At 46.5% G+C, this 18,720-nt stretch overlaps 2 protein-coding genes across 2 annotated transcripts in view; one reads left to right on the forward strand and one right to left on the reverse strand.

Annotated features, from left to right (window-relative positions):
* TEX14 (testis expressed 14, intercellular bridge forming factor) overlaps positions 1 to 12,257 on the forward strand; it is a 30,205-nt gene extending 17,948 nt beyond the window's left edge. Inside the window, exons 19-31 of the mRNA XM_071574922.1 lie at positions 177 to 267; positions 973 to 1,063; positions 2,303 to 2,365; positions 3,435 to 3,562; positions 4,200 to 4,372; positions 5,803 to 5,854; positions 6,339 to 6,410; positions 7,164 to 7,244; positions 8,610 to 8,727; positions 8,916 to 9,011; positions 9,955 to 10,064; positions 11,006 to 11,072; positions 11,247 to 12,257. Of these exons, the coding sequence (XP_071431023.1) occupies positions 177 to 267; positions 973 to 1,063; positions 2,303 to 2,365; positions 3,435 to 3,562; positions 4,200 to 4,372; positions 5,803 to 5,854; positions 6,339 to 6,410; positions 7,164 to 7,244; positions 8,610 to 8,727; positions 8,916 to 9,011; positions 9,955 to 10,064; positions 11,006 to 11,072; positions 11,247 to 11,292 (1,188 nt within the window). The 3' untranslated portion in view covers positions 11,293 to 12,257. The remainder of the gene's footprint in view (positions 1 to 176; positions 268 to 972; positions 1,064 to 2,302; positions 2,366 to 3,434; positions 3,563 to 4,199; positions 4,373 to 5,802; positions 5,855 to 6,338; positions 6,411 to 7,163; positions 7,245 to 8,609; positions 8,728 to 8,915; positions 9,012 to 9,954; positions 10,065 to 11,005; positions 11,073 to 11,246) is intronic.
* Positions 12,258 to 14,612: 2,355 nt separating this feature from the next.
* LOC139681611 (pinopsin) lies at positions 14,613 to 18,278 on the reverse strand. The gene is made up of 5 exons (XM_071575107.1): positions 17,858 to 18,278; positions 17,139 to 17,321; positions 16,639 to 16,784; positions 16,232 to 16,471; positions 14,613 to 15,817 (listed from the first exon to the last, which is right to left on the reverse strand). Exons 1-5 carry the CDS (start codon positions 18,204 to 18,206, stop codon positions 15,674 to 15,676), a joined length of 1,062 nt encoding a protein of 353 aa, XP_071431208.1. The 5' UTR covers positions 18,207 to 18,278; the 3' UTR covers positions 14,613 to 15,673.
* Positions 18,279 to 18,720: the final 442 nt, after the last annotated feature.

Genomic DNA, 18,720 nt, shown 5'->3' on the forward strand with positions numbered 1-18,720 from the left:
TAATTTCTTCAAGATTCAAAACTTTTGTAGGAATTATTAAGTCCAATCCTGGCTGTTTATTGATAAGCATTTTTGTTCCTCCATTCTGATTTTCAGGAACATCATCCTGTGAATGTTTTCCTGCCCTTTGCAACTTCCCTGTCAGATATTGAATTCACTTCTTTTTTGCCTTTCAGACCTCAGATACTGAGGGCAAAGCAGAAGATGCTTGTGAAGGATTTTTCCAGAAACCACCTGAAGGTGCAGGATCAGGTGCTGAATCTTCAGGTAAATGTGCTCTTTCCTTCCAAGCATTTCTGAATCAGGGGACAGAACTTGTTGCACTCACATTTTTGCCATCAGCACTCCTGCCAAAAGGCTGGAGCTTCCTTCTTTTCAGGGTCACTTGTTCTCTTTTTCCTCCTTGTTTCAGTGAGAGCTCAGGACACTGAGACTTTTTGAAGGTGAGCTCTGGGCATTGCAGTGCCTGAGATGTTTTTGAGTGCAATGTTTATGTAGTTGCTGTATTTCAGTTAAAAAGCCAACCCAAAACTTGTTTGGAACCTTTTTATTTTTACCCTAAGGCTACATTTAATTTTTTTATGCAGCTTTGCTGTGGTGCTGGAAAGCGAATTAAAGTTGTATTTACACATTAATATTCTTATTGCTGGAAGGATCTGGGGCTTAAAGACTGTAAGAGCTGACAGTGCGTGTGCAGAATAATGGGAGAATCATCATTGTTTCTCTAGTCTGTTCTCCTTTAGCTCAAATTTGTAAATGTTGTGATATTCCCCAGTGCTTCAGTGACTGTCTGGCAGCTGTGGTATGTTTATGAAAATGCATCTTTAAAACACATTTGTCTCTTGATAACAACAAAGGTCACAAAACCGAAAAAAAATTAATAAAGTTGCAATTTCCTGTTCAATGAATTGTGTTGTTTTCTTTTGTACTTGCAAGACCCAATAACAGGGAACATTTGTTATTTGTATTCAGGAGGAAAAAGAGTGTTCTGCAGCCCAGCAACACAGAAGTGTGGCAGGAGCAGGCTGGGAGGGGCTCAGCTGAGCCAAATGCCTCTAGTCAGGTAGAGAGACTCGTTTTCATTGTTCCTTCAAGCAGAAATTGAGTTATAAAGTGGGCTCTCTTCATTAATTCTGCCTCTATATCTAATATTCAAATAAGATGCCAGTGGTGGTTTTTAATGATTATCTACATATCTCAGTTCCTTGCCAGGAAAATACTGAAAGGCCTTCACAAGTCTCGAGGGGTTTTGTCTTTTACAGTGTTTGGGGGGGTTTTGCTTAATGAGGCAGAGAAAATAGGAAAAATAAGTCCTGTATTTATCACAATTCCTTTTACACTTACAAACTGCAGCCTTAAACAGAGCAAAGATAATTCAAATGAAGGCTCCAGTCATCTGTTTGAGTGTTGCTGTGCTTTGGTTTTGGAGCTGCAGTGGCTTGGAGGTCATGCTGTCCCTCCCTTGGGAACAGCCTGCGGGCACTTTGCTCCCTGGGTCCTGCCTGCAAGGGAACTCCAGCCATGCCTGGGGACCCACAGGCTCATCTCTCCAACAGGAGGGCTCCTTGTGCAGTATTTTGTAAATTTTATACTCTCCCAGCATGAAGAGAAGTGGGACAGAGTCCCCTCGTGCTGCCAGGGGGATGTCCAGAGCAAGGGCTCTCTCTAAGTGAACGTCTTTGAGCTGTGGCTTTCAGGCTTCTCTGTGGTGCTTGTGCAGCTCAGCTTTCCCTGTGGTGCTGCAGGGGCAGGAGCTGCTCCCTCTGCCGGGGTGGTGCTCCCTGCCCTGCCCTCCAGGACAGGAGTTCCCTGTGCCAGGGGGGCAGGAGGTGTGGGAATGACTTGGCTTGAAGGTCAGAGTTGGTGGGTTTGTTGCTCCCTTCTCTTGGGAGCTGAGCTTTGCCAGCAGGGCAGAGGGAGCTGTTCCTCCCTGACCATCTGACTCCTCCTCTCTCACCCTGACTGGGCTTGTCACACTTTGGGAGAGGACCTTGGAAAACAGATCAGATAAAACAATGTAGTGATTGGTAGTCATAGATTTGTATTTTGCTTTCACTTTTGTTTTCAAGCTGCCTGTGTCCATTAGAAATTTTCTCCTTACTGAACACAAATCCATAACCTGTTTAAAATGACATTTTTCTCCCACCATTCTCCATGTTCTAAGGTTCTAAACAAAAAGCTTTTATGAGCTACAGTCTGCCTCAGAGAGAAGGCAGTTCTTTAAATTTTTTGAGAGAGGAAATGAACTACTTTCATTTTCATAATTTTCTGAGAGTGAACAAGACCTTTTCTTCCCTTTCAGTGCTGAAGCAGCACAAGAAGCGACACTGTGGGAGCCACAGGAAGAATGCCAAGAAAAGGATGTGTAAGAGCCACAGACCATTTAAATCAAAACTTCAACAAGCTGATCATTATCACTGTAAAAATCTTGTGTTGGTGCAAAACAGGGAGATGAGAGACCAAAGCTGGGAGAAAGAAAACCCTCCAGAGTATTGATGGAATATTTTCTCATGATAAGTGTGAGATTGGTCTAAAAGAGCTATCACAGTCAGTTGTCCTTGGTTTGAAATATTTTCATATTCATAAGTAATTAGCTTGGTGTTAATCTGGGTGTGCTTCTTCACATTCAAGTGTTAGGATTCCTCATTCCTTCTCTCCATATGGCACAGGGGAAATAAAACCACTTCAAAGAGCAAATCGTTAGTGTGTAGCCAAATAAATTTTATTACAAAATTAGCCCTGCGATTTTCAGGAAAAAATTTGCAGGATATATTTGTGACTCAACCAATAAAAAGTGAGTTTGTTTTTACAGATAATGGAGATTTGCATAAAATCACTGATTTGGTACCAGTAGATCTGTCGTTTCATGCCCTTCTGAGGACGATGTAACCCAGGGTTTATCTGCACAAAATGTTGGTTTGCTTAATGCAATCCGAGTCCTGGGGTTACATTTTTGTAACCTGGGTGTGTGTCACTGCCTGTGCATCTTCAGCAGACTCAGTTTATCTGAGTAATTCTTTCAAAGGCTCCTAAAATCTACATTTAGTCTTAATTAACGGATCGTTAATTTTTATGAACCCCTGAGGTCTTCTCTGGGCTTTGGAGAGAGTTTTCTGCCTTGTGGTTCACCCTTAAGTTTTAGCCCTTTCTGGAGGCTGTTCCTGAGCTTGCTTTTATAGGAGGACTGTTTAAGAAATCCTGTAAAGGAAGGGAAAGCAAATAATTAACCTTTTCTATCTCTGCATGTTATTGAAGATGGGGATCTTGGGCCTTCCAAGAATTCAGCAGGAAGTTTTCAAAGGGAATGTCTCTCTCCCTTCTGCTGAACTAGATAAGGCTGACCAAAATTAAAATTTCAAGAACCTGAAAATAGCAGAACCCACAGAGGCAGGAAGTGGCTATTCTAACTGTCAGAACATCTTTCAATAATTCAGGTCGGTGACAGATATCCAGGATTTGTCGAGTATTCCCTGTGAGCAGGAGAATTTCCAGAGGGATGTGGAGTGTGGGACACCCAAGCTGAGCCATGCCCCGACCAGTGTGAGCACCCCCCTGCACCCAGGTGAGCCAGGGAGGGCAGGGCTGGCACTCCCACCTTAGAAAAACCATCCCTGGGAATCCTGGAAACCCTTCAGTGCCAGGGCAGGAATGCCAGGCTTGGGATGAGTAACCACAAAAAACCTGCTGTTTGAAACCCCATTGCCAAAGGGCACCTCAGACAGAACTAAAGGAGAATTCACAGCTGAAAAAAACACTGTCTGAAAGGTCTCTGAAAGATAAAGACTTCCTAAGTCAGGAGTTGGTTTGCACATTTAAAATTGAAGTGGATTTCAGCATTTTAAAGACAGTGTAATAAGCACTCTGTATGTGTTGAGTGTTGGTAATGTGGTGTCACTGTTTGTTAAACTTGGGTGTTTCAGTGAATTATTTGCTTTGCACTTCATTCATTTGGTGTAATACAGTAGTTGGAATTTCCCAGTTGGCAAAGTTTTGCATAAATAAGATCTGAGGTGGGTCTTCTATTTAGAGGTCATTTCTGGGCACTGATTTCTTAGAGTTTCTTGTGCAGGTTCTCTTAGAACTGTTTTTCTGCTCCCATTGAAATGTCATCAAGATACAGAAAAACCAAAAATAATTTTCTAGCTTTGCTATAATACAGTTGTTTTTTGTTTTGTTTTTGTTTTTTTTTATTCTAAAAGAAAAATATCCATTAGCCTTTGAGAAATACAAACACTGCCACGAATTAGCTTCAGATTTTTCCTTGTGTGGTTCTCAAGAGGCCTCCACAATGTTCACAACATTCACTACAGCCTGTGAAGGGGAAAGGAGTGTGGAAATTCCAGAGGCTGCTTCAGTTCAGTTCAAAGAGCCTGTAAGTCAGAAATTTTAGCTTATTCCAGCCATTCTTCAAATATTCTTAAAAGTACTTTTCCTATAAATAAATGCAAGGAGAGAAATACAGAAATACTTGTAGGTCTTGGTGGGTATTTTGGAATCCTGGAGCTGTTGATACAATGACAGAAGTGCTGATGGATTTCAGAGCAGTGATTGGACAGAGTTGGCTCCCTCTGGCTCCTGATTGTAAATGTTGGCCACTGTCCAGGTGGCCCTTCCCTGCCTGGAGGGAATTGCCATTCCCAGCCTTTGGATCTGGTAATCTGGGAACACCCAAAGTGGGGAATGTCTGCAGAGTGGTTGGGTTGAAAAGGTGTGTTTTGCCTGGAAGGGAGGGAGGGATTGATCAGTTGTTTTTGTGGGTGAGGCAACAATCTGAACCCCCCAAATTCCCGAGGGATGTGGGAACCCCAGGCCTTTGTGTGCATGGAAGTTGGGAATGACCTTGAATGGAAATAAAGACATGTGCATGTAAGTCTTCATAGGAGAGTGAAGAGTTCTCAGAACTCGGTGGGAAAAGGTAAATGAGCCCTTTTGTGAGGGGGTTAAGCTTGTCCTTTTTGGACAGAATGTCCTTTTTGGACAGAATGTCCTTTCTGGCAGAATGTCATCAATTTGTGTATCAAAAATCAGTTTGGAGCTGCCACTCTCCGAGGTCACTGCAGTGATTTCCAGTAATCTGTTGGCAGCTGAAGGTGTTCTTGAGCCACAGCATTATCTTCTCTGTCCTTCCTGGCACTCACTTATGAAATATTTGCCTTTCCACCTTTCTTATTATTATTCAGTGATGGGGTTTGTAATTTAAAGATTAAAAGGGAGTTTGTTGAGCCAGAGAGCAGTGACACTTCATTGCCTGCCTGACCTGACACTGTGTTGTGCTCCTGGGGCAGGGCTGGAATTCATTAAATCCATTACCAGTGCAGCAGAGCTGGCTCTGCAGAGACACCTGATTGGGGCACTTCCTTGCCTAAAATCTCATTCTGAAATTAAGTGCATGAAGCCCCAGTGTCCATGCCTGTGGTTACAAATCCTTGATTTTTGGGGGCTCTCAGGTGTGCCTGGCTTTAACAATTAAAGATTCCAAGCAGAGAGTGGGAATTGAAGAGATGTTGGAACTGTCCTTTCAGAGAATTCCCATCCCACTGTCCCTTCATGGCACTGAAATGGATGAAGATCAGGGATGACCAACTAAGAGGCACAGCAGCCTAAGCAATATTTTTGACACATCTGTTTTACCTCTGTTTTCATATTCTGAACTGAATGAAAAGATTATTTTAAAATTTAATGGTCAGCTGAGGCTTTAATGAAGGCTCTGCCTCATTTTGGATTTAGAATGTTGAAGGGGAGGACTGAAGTCCAGCAGCTGATGAATTTACCTTCTGTTTCATTCTCTTTGATCTTTCACAGGTTGGGTTGCCACCAGTTGTTCCATCCTTGAGAAACACCAGGCAAGCACCTGGTAAGTCTTTTATCCCAACCCAAATAAATTGATCAATATTCAGAGAAACATATTTGAAAGGAAATTTTGCAGGGTATTTATTTTTTTTTCCTTTTTCCTTCTTTTTTTCCCTGGGCATCTCTTTTGATAGGGACAAATAGCTTTGCACATAACTGTGTTAATTGCTGGTGCTCAGGTTATGGATTTGGGAGTTTGCCCCTGAAGGCTGAGAACTCTGACCTCTAATCAGCCTGTGTTTGAGGTGTAAATATTAGTGCCCTTAAATTCCTGATACAGCCCTGAGAGCTGCATGTGCAAGTCTGGCTCTAAATGGTTTTTCCATTATGAAATTATTTAAGGATATTTGATAAAACGTGAATGAGCCAGGCTCGTGCAGGGTGTTAAATGGAGTATGTAAGCAAGATGCTATCAAAGTGTAAGCCTGTGTCACAGTTATTAAGGATTAATCACTGCTAATTAACTAGATTTTTTTTCTCTCTCTCAGCACTCTCAGAGGCATCTCAGCCCTGCATTGAGGAGCTGCCTCCACCAGCCCAAGAGCTGCTGGATGAGATCGGTAAGAGGCTCTTCACCCAAACGGTGTGAGACTTCCCAGCTGCGTTCAGGCAGGATTTCTCCCAAACCATTCACTACCAAAATACCCAAGAGCCTCCAAATTAGTTGCAGTCAATGATGAGGAACTTAAACATCAACAGCTTCAATCCCTGGCAGTCCTTGACGCCTCTGCCTTGCCCTGGGGGATGAGTCGCTGCCCCAGCGAACAGCACAGGGAGAGCAGAGGTGGTTTAACACAGATGGATTTTGTGTGTGCTGCATTTTTCAGAGGTGTCCTGGGGCAATGTGGGTTCCCCACTGGGGCAGCTGCGTCCTCAGGTGCTTGGGTAGAGCTTTATCTCAGGGATTTACATTTCCTTTTGTATTCACAGACATCTTCAGACAGGAAGTGTGAAAACTCTGCATTGTTTCACTGGGAGGGTGTTAGAGAAGAGTTTGCTTTGCTCATTCAGTGGTAAACTCCTCCTAAATTAACACCAGACATGGGGATAATTAAATATCCATCGCTCCCTTAGAAATGAAACACCCAGGCACATCCTGATCTAATTTCCTCCTTCACCAAAACAATGTGGAGATTGGGCATCAGGTGAACAAATGAAGGTCAGGGGCAATTTTTAGGATTAATGTAGGAACTAATTATAGATCATGTAAAAGTTTTCACATAGGCTTGGCTGGATAAATCCTGCGGTGCTTTGGAGTGCAGAGAGCCCGGTTAGAGCCCCCAGCTCAGTGAGGACTGTGCTGTTTTTCACAGAACACTTAAGGCAGAGGGATCGCATCGCTCCAGCCCCAGGAGAGGAGGAGGGACTGCAGGACCGCGGCGAGCAAATAACGGGTTCGTTGGGAACAGTCCTAATGGAGAGATTAAAAATAGCAAATTCCTTTTGCATTGCTGCAGAAAGACTCAGAGTACTTGTCCCTGTGTGTTCAGCTGTACAATAAATGGCATTTTTCAGCTTGGTGCCCCCTCCACCAGCATTGCTGCCTTTCCCTGTGTGTTCCCTCTGGAGCCCACGGGGGTCTGGGTGGGAGGTTTGCAGATCTAACCGTGGGAATTCATTTCCTTTCATTACACACCTCTGTGTTCAAACACAGGTGCCAAAGCCCCAAAAGTGCAGGTGGTGGGCAGGTGATGCCAAAGAGAGCTGAGCTTTCCATCTGGGAGGGTGATGCAGTTGAGAAGGTGCCAGTGCACACACCCTGCTAATGGTTCTGATTCTCCAAAATAATGCCCCTGGTGTCGTGGTGTAAGAAAAGAGCTTCCAGGGATAGTGAACGTTGTATTTCCTGTTCTGTCACAAAGGCACCAAAGTGGGGAATCTGCTTCTGAGACTGCAAATGGCAGTAAGTGGGAATCATCTTTACATGTACAACAAGTCGTGTCAGAGGAGCAGAAAACCAAAATGTTTATAGGCTGTGCCTTTTTCTCCTCAATGAGTCAGAAAGTGAGCAGCAGGGAAAAAAAGAGACAAAAAAGGGGGGAAAAAAAGGCAGATCAAAGTCTGTAAAAAGCTAAATAGCACAGTCACTTGAGAATGATGCTGGCACTTGTTTGTGTTGTCCTCCAAAGGTGTCAGATCTTGTCCTGAAGGATGGAGGCTCCCTTGGCTTTGCTCACAGCAGTGTCTTGGTTTGGGGTGGGAGAACTGCAGCAGTTGTTCCCTCACTGTGGGTTTGTTGTATTTGCAGAAGGTACAGCTATTTCAGACTCCATTCCTGGGGCAGCTCCTGCTTATCACAGCACAGCAGAAGGTGCTGAATTTCTTCCCAGGCTGCAGGAACAGAACTCACTGATAAGTCTGGGGGTGTCTCTGTGTTCTGCTAAGGAGGGTAACAGAGCAAACATCCACAGGTTTGCTTCTGATTTCCCTCCCATGTCTGGGATTGGAAGGGGAAAGATTAAAGATTAATTTCCACATGCATTTTTCATTTTAGTATGAAGCAAAATGTTCAGTCCTGTGAATGTGAAAATGTGTTGGAGTGAAATATTTATCTAGGCCTTGCTCTGGCCACCTTGGACTGCAGATAATGGGAATTTGCTTAACTGGTGGAAAATCAGGGGAGAAAATCTGAGGGAAGAGTCACTGAGGAGTGGACAACTGGAAGTTTAGCCAAGTGCAATAAATAAACCCACATTTTAATTTCTTTATTATCTTCCTACATACCTCTGATATTAACATCTTTCTGTTTATGTAAATAGTTCCCAGTCAAGTTAGAATGGAAAGCAGAGAGTCAGAAACAGAATCTGAGAGAAATGAAAAGACAAATCAGAGTTCATGCACTCAGGAGTCATTCAATGAAGCAGAGGAAACAGAAAGGTATGAAAAAAATGATGAAACACGTTTGCATTTGAGTTACAAATATTTATAATTAGAATTTCAGCATATTTTAACAAGATTCAATGCTTACAGATGTGAACTGTAAATACTCTGATAAGTATGACTTTTGTTTTGAAATTTGTGGCATTACACTTGTCACCATGATCTTTAAATCTTGTGTCTTACAGGGCTCACTCTACTCTTGACAATATTTTAGAAAAAATGCTCCATGCAGTTCCTGGAGATGATGAGATCCAAGAACAACCTCGGGGACACCCTCTTGGGTTAGCAGATAATTTGTGTTCTGTTCACAAGTTTACTTTGTGTTGTGGGTACAGGTCTGTGCAGGACTTCTCAGAAAATGGGCTGTCACTCCGTAGAGAGAAACGTGTCAGGGAACTTCCCTGGAGACATCAATGGGAACTCTTTGTGCTAAACTGAGAGGGGAAAGAATGTTTTGTTAATATAATTTCCTGTAGGTGGAAAGCAAATACTTCAATAGGCTTGGAAGGCAGTGCTTGCTCTTCACAGAAATCAGAGATAATTTGACAGAGTGGGGGATTTTTTTTGAGGTAGAGAAAATGTACATTAAGAAGAGAATAACGAAAACTCTTTGTAAGGAAGAGTTTGGGAAAATGGTTGTGTTTTCATGGCAGTGTATTAGGAAATGAAGAAATGACAGAAGTCACAAATAAATCATTTAAGGAAAAGTTTCATAGCCCATATAACTTTTGTCCCCTTAAAACTAAAGATCAGAGCCCAGTGACTCTGAAGAACTCCACAGCAAATGCCAGTGGGTGGTCAGAAGTCATTCCCAACATCTGCCTCACTAAGGAACATCAGACGTTCCTGGGTTTGGCTTCAGGAGTTTGTTGTGATTGCTCACAGAAGCAAATGTCACAATAACCAGGAGGGTTATTGCCAGCAGGGCAGACCAGTTCCTGTCCTTCCACGTTATCCAAAGTCCATCCACACCTCTAGTCAGAGGACCTTTATTCATGTGAAAAACCCTTGGGGTCTGTATGGATGTAAAGCTAAAGCACATCTGCAGTTTTGGAGGGGAAAAGCACTATGGGAGCTGGAGGGGGAATACTCACAAGGTAGATCAGGGTAACTGAAAAGGCCTCTGATATCTCCAGAGGCTTCTGGCTTAGTGCTTTGTTTTTGTCCTGTCCTGAAAAAAAATCAGGAAAAATTAGAATCATACACAAAATTCTGTCATTCAAGCCTGCAGGATCCAGAAGATGCTGGAAGGAAGAATGGAGCAGAGGAAGGAGGAGCTGGGGCTGGAGCCAGAGCACCAGGAAGCTGTGCAAGGACTTCACCAGGTGCTCTTGGTCTGTAGAGGTGTTGGATGCACCCAAAGTTCGAAGTGCCCCAAATCCCTGGGTGCTTTTGGAAATGCTGGTGGTGATTTTTAAGTGTAGGACTGTGGGGGTGACATCCCTGTGCCTGTTTGCACAGCACTGGCAGAGCTGCCCCTGTTTTCTGCCAGAGCTCTAGAACTGGGCTGGCAGGGACTGGGCTTCAGGTTTGGCAAACAGGATTGATTCTGGATCCCAGGGAGGGTCCTGAGTGACCCTTCCCCTGTACTCTGTGTTGAGGAGGACACACCTTGAGTGTTGTGTTCAGTTCTGGGCCCCTCAGTTGAGGAAAGAGATTGAGGGGCTGGAGCGGGGCCAGAGAAGAGCAACGAGGCTGGAGAAGGGACTGGAGCACAAGTGCTGTGGGGAGAGGCTGAGGGAGCTGGGGGTGTTTAGCCTGGAGAAGAGGAGGCTCAGAGGTGACCTCAGCACTGCCTGGAACTCCCTGAAGGGAAGTTCTGGCCAGGTGGGGGTTGGTCTCTTCTCCCAGGCACTCAGCAATAGGACAAGGGGGCACGATGGGCTCAAGCTCTGCCAGGGGAAATGGAAGTTGGAGATGAGAAAAAACTTCTTTGCAGAGAGAGTGCTCAGGCATTGGAATGGGCTGCCCAGAGAGGGGGTGGATTCCCCATCCCTGGAGGGTTTTAACCTGAGCTTGGCCATGGCATTGAGTGCCATGATCTGGTAAAGGGACTTGATGATCTCAGAGGTTTTTTCCAACCCAATCCATTCTGTGATTCTATGATTCTATGCCCCAGCAGCAGCAGAGCTGGGGCTGGCTCTGATTGCAGGGATGGCTCAGTATTTGTCACAGACCCCAAGATCTGTAGCCCTTCACTCACTGCTGCAGTGTCTGGAGCGTTGTGGTTGTGCATGTTCTGTTGGTTCTGAGCTGAATTTCTGTGTTTTTTCAGGCAAACCCCCCAAGAATGAAACATCCCACGTGCAGCAGCACCAGCTCTCCTCAGCTTCACCCTTCAGGTGAGCCCCTGGGGTTAAACTGGGCTGGCAGGAGTGTCTGTGCTCTCTCATGGAGACACAGTTATCCATGCTGGGAAGGTGAAAAAGGCACTGTGAAATCCCATTCTCTTCAACTTGTAGTGTGATATAAGAAAAAAACAACTACATAACATTTTTTTTTCTCCTTACTTTCAGCCCCTACAGGATAATTGTTTTGGATGAGAGCTCTTTACGTGACTAAAACTGATAGTGAGGAAGTTCTAATCTGTCATCTGCTTGCTGCTGTTTGCACAGGGTACAGTGTGAATTGTGGGGTTTCCTGGCCACATAAACAATTGTAAAGCTCAGAATTCCTTTAACTTGAGCAGCAAGTACAGAATAAAATCGAATGTTCTATGTTCTAATACTGTTTGTACTGGTTTTATGCCATCAGGCAGGATCAATATTACAGAAGTGAAGTGTTTTCTCAGTATCACATCCTCCTGAACCTGCTGCATGATGGGTTTTTTTCCTGCACGTGCACATTTTCATAAGCAAAATAATTTCTTGCTCTGTTGCATTATTCAGTTTTCAGCGTTGCAAACAAAATGATGGTAATTCTGTGGGCTGCTGGTGCTGCTCAGGCACTGAAATTTTTCCATGCTGGAGTGTGGAGCTGTTACAGCCTGTGTAGTGTGTGTTTTGTCTTGCTCATTAAATTTAACAAGGTAATTTCTTGTTTTCTCTTTACTTAGTGCTTTTGTGATCTAGTGTTGAACTGATTTGACTGATTAAGGGGATTAATTGCTGTGCAAAAAGCTAATGAGGAAAAAAGCAGTGTTCTCCAGAGATTGCAAGTGCAGCAATATGTTCCCTGCCAGCATTAGACAAGAATATGAGAAACTGTGGTTTGTGTTTTGAAGGTACCTGTTGTTTAATTCAGCAACATTTTTGGCAAACTTCATCCAAAAAAAACCCAGCCTGGATTTAATTGAGCTGTGGATTAACATACTGATGGGCACAGCAACTTCATGTTTAACATTTCCTATGGTAAATACTGTTCACATGCAGGAGGGAAGGTTGTCCTGCCCTGACCAACAGGCACGGGGATTTCAGCTGGTTTTGTGCCTCTGGGTGTGCCACGTTTGCCTCCATTCCTGTGTTTGTAAGGAAATGCTCTCAGGCCAAAACTGTTAATTTGGTTTAACAACAGTAATAAAACTTTCCAAGGTTATTGTGCTGCCATGTGGTTCTTTTTGTTTGTTTGTTTTTGTTTTGGAGGGTCTTTTTTGGGGTTGTTTTGCTGAGGTTTTTTACTTGTTAATAACAATATTTCCCATCATCAGATCATGATACAACCAGACACTGATTGAGCTGCTCCAGGGAAGGTGCTGCAGCCTGGCAGGGGGAGCTTTCTTCAGAAAAGATAAAGAGAAAATAGAAATCTTTCATCTGTTTATCAGTTTGTGGTTGTGACAGAGCTGGAACAGAAGTGCCAGCAGTGAGGAGGCTGTGGCTGGAATTCTGCCCCTTGGGATAACAGTGCCTGGGAATGGGGCTCACCCTGCACATGGCATTAAAAGTATTAAACAAAGGCTTACACATAAATATATAAAATATTTGAATACAAATTTTAATATAAGGAAAATCTAAAATATAAGGGAACTATAAATATTAATATTAAATATAAATTATGTAATTACATGTCACTTTGGGCTGCAACATATGAAACCCCCTCAGCTTCTTGGGTTTCTTGTTCTATTTTATCTGCCCCACCAAATGGTGAGCAGGCTGTGAACCATTTCCCTATCTCTTTTTAATCTTAATGTGGAGAATTTTTATTTCTGTTGGTAGAGAGCCTTTCAAGTACCCCCACAGCCTGTCTGCTCTCCTTATCTAGGCCAGAACACAACAGAGATTTCAGTTTTTCAGCTGCTTGTACTTTCCAGATTTAAGTTGAGCATGACTGTAAATCATCCAGATAACATAAAGCAGGGGCATGAAAACTGTAATTAACAGGAACAATTAAACAAGGACCAGTGCAAGACAGCAGAGAAGATCAGAGGGGCACATCTAATGCTGCTTTTCAGCTTCCCAGTGAATGAAAGGCAAATTAATTAAATTAAAACAGTGATACTGAGCTGCTCTAATTCCTCACTGAGCTGCCCACGTGTGAGCTGAGCTGGTTGCATGTAGGAAAGCAAGAGGAGAGAGGGAGGGTGACTGAGCCATGGGGATGGTGAGGAGCACAAGTGGCCTGTGCCCTGAACTGGGGATGTGACAGGTCATAGAATCATAGAATCACTGGGGTTGGAAGAGACCTCTGAGATCATCAAGTCCAACCCTTGATCCAACCCCACTGTGATCACCAGATCATGGCACTCAGTGCCATGTCCAGTCTCACCTTGAAAACCTCCAGGGTCGGAGAATCCACCCCCTCTCTGGGCAGCCCATTCCAATGCCTGACCACTCTCTCTGTAAAGAACTTCTTCCTGATATCCAACCCAAACCTCCCCTGGCAGAGCTCAAGCCCCTGCCCTCTTGTCCTACTGTTGGTTGCCTGAGAGACCAATCCCCACCTGGCTACAACATCCTGTCAGGTGGCTTGGAGGGACCATAAAGATGATTTAATTCCAACACCTTCCATGAGACCAGGTTGGCTCCACACCCTGTCCAGTTTGTTTCACTTCTTTGTACCTGACCTTGCACTGGTCTGGTTTGGGGAATTTTGTTTTGTTCTTGCTTTGGAGCAGAGAATCTCAGGCAGGGGAAAAGAGCCCTCAGTCTCCCAGGTCTGACCATCATCCCCCATGGCCGTGCAAAGTGCTGAGCCCTGGGGAGGCACCTCAGGGAGGGGATGAACAGCTCCCAGGGCGCTTCCCTCCAGCTCCTTTGGCTTTGCTGCCTCGGCAGGAGCTGCGGGAGGGGTGGGAGGGGCAGGGAACGTGTTTGGGGACCACCCTGGGCAGCACCACAAGGGGAGAGCCTCGGAATCCACAGCTGTGGAGCAGCTCAGTTTGAAAGCAGTTCAAGTGTTCAGGATCAAAATCTGAAAGACAACTCTGAAGGCAGACAGGTTTTTTTAAAAATAGAGGACTTGGGTAAAACTGAGTTTTAGAGACTTGCTGTGTGTGGAATTATCTTTGGGAGCCTTTTCCATGGGCTCCTACACTCAGAATCTGCCTTGCAAACCAGGAGTGTGTTTGTGTACATAAACACTGTGTTTTGAGATCCAGCCTCATGTGAAGCTGTGGAGTCCCACAGAGGCTTTTTGGTTTTTATTCTTGCCGGCTTTGGCATCTTTTGTTTGCAGTGGAGCCTCTGCTGTGCCTTGACCTTGGGGCCTGTTGCAACCAGTGTTTTCACCCTTGCTGGAAAATTGGTGGATTTAAGACCTTCCCTTATTGCCTTAAATATATAATAAAAATAACTTTGTGGTTTTGAACTGGTTTTTTTCTTGCTCTCTGTTATGATGGTGGATGTGGCACCTGCCACGAGAGATGTGCCAGCTCTAGGAGCAGAAGGGGATATGTTTTCTGTCAACCCCTCTATCAGCTGGTAAAACAGATGCCTGTGAACTGATTAGTGTTTATTAATGTTTATTAAGACAGCCTGCACTTAAATGTGCCTGCTGGATTTATGCCAGATTTACAGCATGACTTGGAGCTTCACTGTAAGGCTGGGCAGTGCAAACAGGACTTGCTCTGTCTGGGGATGGGGAATGTGCAGCTCTGACCTCAGACCCCTTTGGATGTGGCATCACAGCCAGACAGTGTGGGCCAAACAGCAACTTGGGATGTTCTACATCAAGGAAAAAACACTGTTTTGTTTTTTTTCTTTCTGTTCTTGAAAGGCTCATGATTCCCCAAAGTGAGGGTCTGGAAGGGAGGGGGTTCCTTAGGAGGGTGAAATCAAAGTCTGCAGTTTGTCCCATGATGTGTTGGCTCCTCTGCCACAGGAAGACACTGTCATGGCTTTCTTTGGAGAACCACGTGGGCTGGTGGGGACCCCTCTAACCTCTGAGAGCCCCCCCATCATCTGCAGCACCGAGCCCCCTCTGTGCCTGTGCTGCAGAGCCTGGAGCTGCCCTGGGTGCAGAGCCTGGAGCTGCCCTGGGTGCAGAGCCTGGAGCTGCTTTGGGTGCAGAGCCTGGAGCTGCCCTGGGTGCAGAGCCTGGAGCTGCCCTGGGTGCAGAGCCTGGAGCTGCTTTGGGTGCAGAGCCTGGAGCTGCCCTGGGTGCAGAGCCTGGAGCTGCCCTGAGTGCAGAGCCTGGAGCTGCCCTGGGTGCAGAGCCTGGAGCTGCCCTGGATGCAGAGCCTGGAGCTGCCCTGGATGCAGAGCCTGGAGCTGCCCTGGGTGCAGAGCCTGGGGCTGCCCTGGGTGCAGAGCCTGGAGCTGCTTTGGGTGCAGAGCCTGGGACTGCCCTGGGTGCAGAGCCTGGAGCTGCCCTGGGTGCAGAGCCTGGAGCTGCTTTGGGTGCAGAGCCTGGGACTGCCCTGGGTGCAGAGCCTGGAGCTGCCCTGAGTGCAGAGCCTGGAGCTGCCCGGGATGCAGAGCCTGGAGCTGCCCCGGGTGCAGAGCCTGGAGCTGCTTTGGGTGCAGAGCCTGGAGCTGCCCAGGGTGCAGGCAGGATCTGGCAGCGCTCAGACAGGGTGGGCCGGTGTCCCCTTTTTCCGCAGCCCCTCTGCAGCGACTCCGGGCCGGGGACTGGGGATGGCTGGAGCAGTTTTCCCACTGCCCCGGGGGTAGGAACCACAGCACACCATTTTCAGCAGGCAGCTCTGAAACTGGGCAGGGAAGGGATGGGTTACACAGGACAGAAATCTGGTGCCACCTCTGAGGGGTGGGCGCTGGTTTTATTCTGGGTGAGATCTCTCTCTATTCCCAGCCCCACCCTTTGTGGTTTATGGACAATAGAAGTTTCATTCTGTTTGCTTTGTGTCTTCAATGAGCCATTTGTGATCTAACATTAAGTTGCCTGACCCCATAAAATCATGGAAGTGGAAAATGAGCTTGCAGGCTCTCCCTCCCTTTCCATTTATTCCCCCAAACCTTGCTGCTTATGCAGCAGCTCTGGGATCGAGCCTGTGACTGTGCTTCCAGATAGGATAGCTGGTTCCTCCATGTTTTATAAGCCCATGAAGTTCTCCAGAAACACCAGAGGAGCTGTGGTTTGTCAGCTGACACTAACACGTTCTCACCTGTTTGTTCATGAAGACATAGATGATGGGATTGTAAACAGTAGCCGTCTTGGAGAAGTAGGAGGGCAGGGATGCAAGGGCTGGCTGGATGGTGATGTCCTTGTTGGTGGCCACCACCAGTGCAAATGTGGTGTAGGGCAGCCAGCAGATGAGAAAAGCCATCACCATCACCACCACCATGCGTGTCACCTCCCGCTCCGCCTGCTGTGTTGTGTCCGACTCCTGCTGCTGCGCCGCAGCCTGCGGGGGGTTTGGGAGACAGAGATGCCTCTTGGCAACTTGGAACAACATTGCCAGCCCTTGGGTGCTCTGAGGTCAGCGCCAGGAGGTGTCAGCTCCACTGACTGCCACAAACCCCTGCTCTGTGAGAAGAAAACCACGAGCCTGCCTGTCCTTGCCGCACTTACCGCTCGCAGGGTCATCAGCAGGTTGGCGTAGGAGAAGAGGATCAGGCTGAGTGGCATCACAAAGCAGGTGACAAACAAGGCCAGGATGTAGCTGTTGTTGTTGCTGCCACCTGTGTACCAGTTGGGCCCACAGGAGGTTCTCAGACCTGGAGTAAGGTTTGGAAACAAGCCTAAAGCAGTGGTGGGCTTGGGCAGGGGCTCAGTAATGGCCTCCAAAGCAGCCAACACTGTCCCCCACTTAGCAGTGCCACCCAAGATCTGCAGACCAGCCCCTACAAAAGCAGGTGTGGGCTGGGTGCCTGCTGGGTGCTGCTCCTGCAGCCAGAGCAAGTCCTGCAGTGGGCAACTGCCAAAGCACAGCCTCTCAGAGAGGATTTTTGGCTGAGCAAGCAGGAGATATTAACACCTGAAATTCCAGCACGGACACTCTCCAGCTACTCTGTGCTTGAAAAGGTTATGCAAGAAGTCACACAGTGGAGTCTGACCCACCCCTCCCCTACCTTCAGGCACGTAGCTGCTCCAGCCCATGAGTGGTGGGGTGGTCCAGAGCAGTGACCAGCTCCAGGTGAAGGCACAGCCGCTGACGGCGTGTCGATGCTGGAACCGAAAGTCTCCCAAGGGTCTGCAGACCACGAGGTACCGCTCCAAGGCCAGGATGGCCAAGGACCACAGCCCCACAATGCCTGGGGGGAAAGGAGGGGCTGTGTCTCAGGGACAGGCTCTGCTGTCCATGCCAGCAGGTGGTAGATGATGATTTAGAGCTGTCCAAGTACACAGTGTTTTAAGAAGTTGGGTGGTTTTCTGACAGCAGGCAGAGCTGTGAGGATATTTGGCCCATAAAGGTGAAGTTGGCATTGGGTGTCTGTGATCTTGTGGTTGCAAACATAGTTTCTCCACCTGAGTGTCCCCAGCTAAGAATTTTGTGCAGTTTCATGTCCTGGTGCTCACCCACCCACAGGTGGGCTGACACAGCAGCCAGCACTGATGAAAAGCACAGCAAACAAGGAACCCTCATTGCCCAAGTGGCATTTTCCTCTCTGTGAGGTCCAAGACAGAGTGTATGGTGACCTGGCACAGCCAACCCTTCCCTGTGCTAAAGAAAAACTGAAGGACACGAGTTTTACAACATGAGAACTGATTTTAGGAGACAAGAAAGCAGGTGAAATGCACAAAAGCACCAACCAAAGAGCAAGGCACGTCTTCAGGTGCACGTCCTTACCTGTGAGGGAGACCATGAAGCCCTCCAGCTCACACAGCTGTTTGCCAAACACGAAGAAGCCGCTGATGTTGTTGGAGAGGCTGACGGAGCTGCCGCAGAGCGTCACCAGCAGGTCGGCCACGGCCAAGTTCACCAGGATGTAGTTCAGGGGCGAGCGCAGCTTCTTGTACCTGATGGAAACCACGATGACCAAGCTGTTCACAGCCGAGGCAGAGACCACAACGAGGCCCATCAGCACGGCCACCGACAGGTACATGGCCCGTGGGGCCTGGTGGGGCCACTGGGGGCCATCAAAAGGCCCCGGGGTCCCATTATTTGGGGGCTCCTGTGAGCTGTCAGGGGAGTACATGAGTCTTCTGCAGCTCCACCTGGTGCAGGTGACCCTCCCCAAAAGCAAAGCCTCTTTATAGAGCCAGAGGGTCTGACGTGCCCCAGAGCAGCTTTGCATTGAAATACCTTAAGCTTTATTTTAATCTGAAGGGTTTGTGCTCCCGCCCCCCTTTTTATAATCAGCTCTTTATTCTGGAGGGGATAAAGATTGACTTAAACAAAAATCTGATGACTGAACAGAGCATCATTTAATTGAGTAAATGTTTTTTTCCTTGTGCTTTCCATCTGTCTTTCCCTGTAAGTGTGACCCCTGCCCAGCCTTGGCCCCTGGGACTGGGTATCATTCCCTATGCCCTGGGTTTGCTGGACTGCAGGCGACTCTATTTATCTATACACATAAATCTATATAAATACACATGTAGTATATATACTTCACTGGGCCATTCATGGATTTTCTCTCTCCAAATATATAGATATATTTATTTATATATACAATTATATATGTAGTATATATATATTACACTGGGCCAACC

Source organism: Pithys albifrons, chromosome 21, assembly GCF_047495875.1.
Source record: "Pithys albifrons albifrons isolate INPA30051 chromosome 21, PitAlb_v1, whole genome shotgun sequence".
Classification (NCBI taxonomy): domain Eukaryota; kingdom Metazoa; phylum Chordata; class Aves; order Passeriformes; family Thamnophilidae; genus Pithys; species Pithys albifrons.

Bases quoted from the DNA above. Each gene is read 5' to 3' on its own strand.
- LOC139681611 (XM_071575107.1), bottom strand. From the start codon at position 18,206: ATGTACTCCCCTGACAGCTCACAGGAGCCCCCAAATAATGGGACCCCG. The intron at 17,322-17,857 runs GTAAGGACGTGC...CTTTCCCCCCAG, and splicing joins CTTCATGGTCTCCCTCACAG to GCATTGTGGGGCTGTGGTCC. The intron at 16,472-16,638 runs GTAAGTGCGGCA...AACCCCCCGCAG, and splicing joins TGCTGATGACCCTGCGAGCG to GCTGCGGCGCAGCAGCAGGA.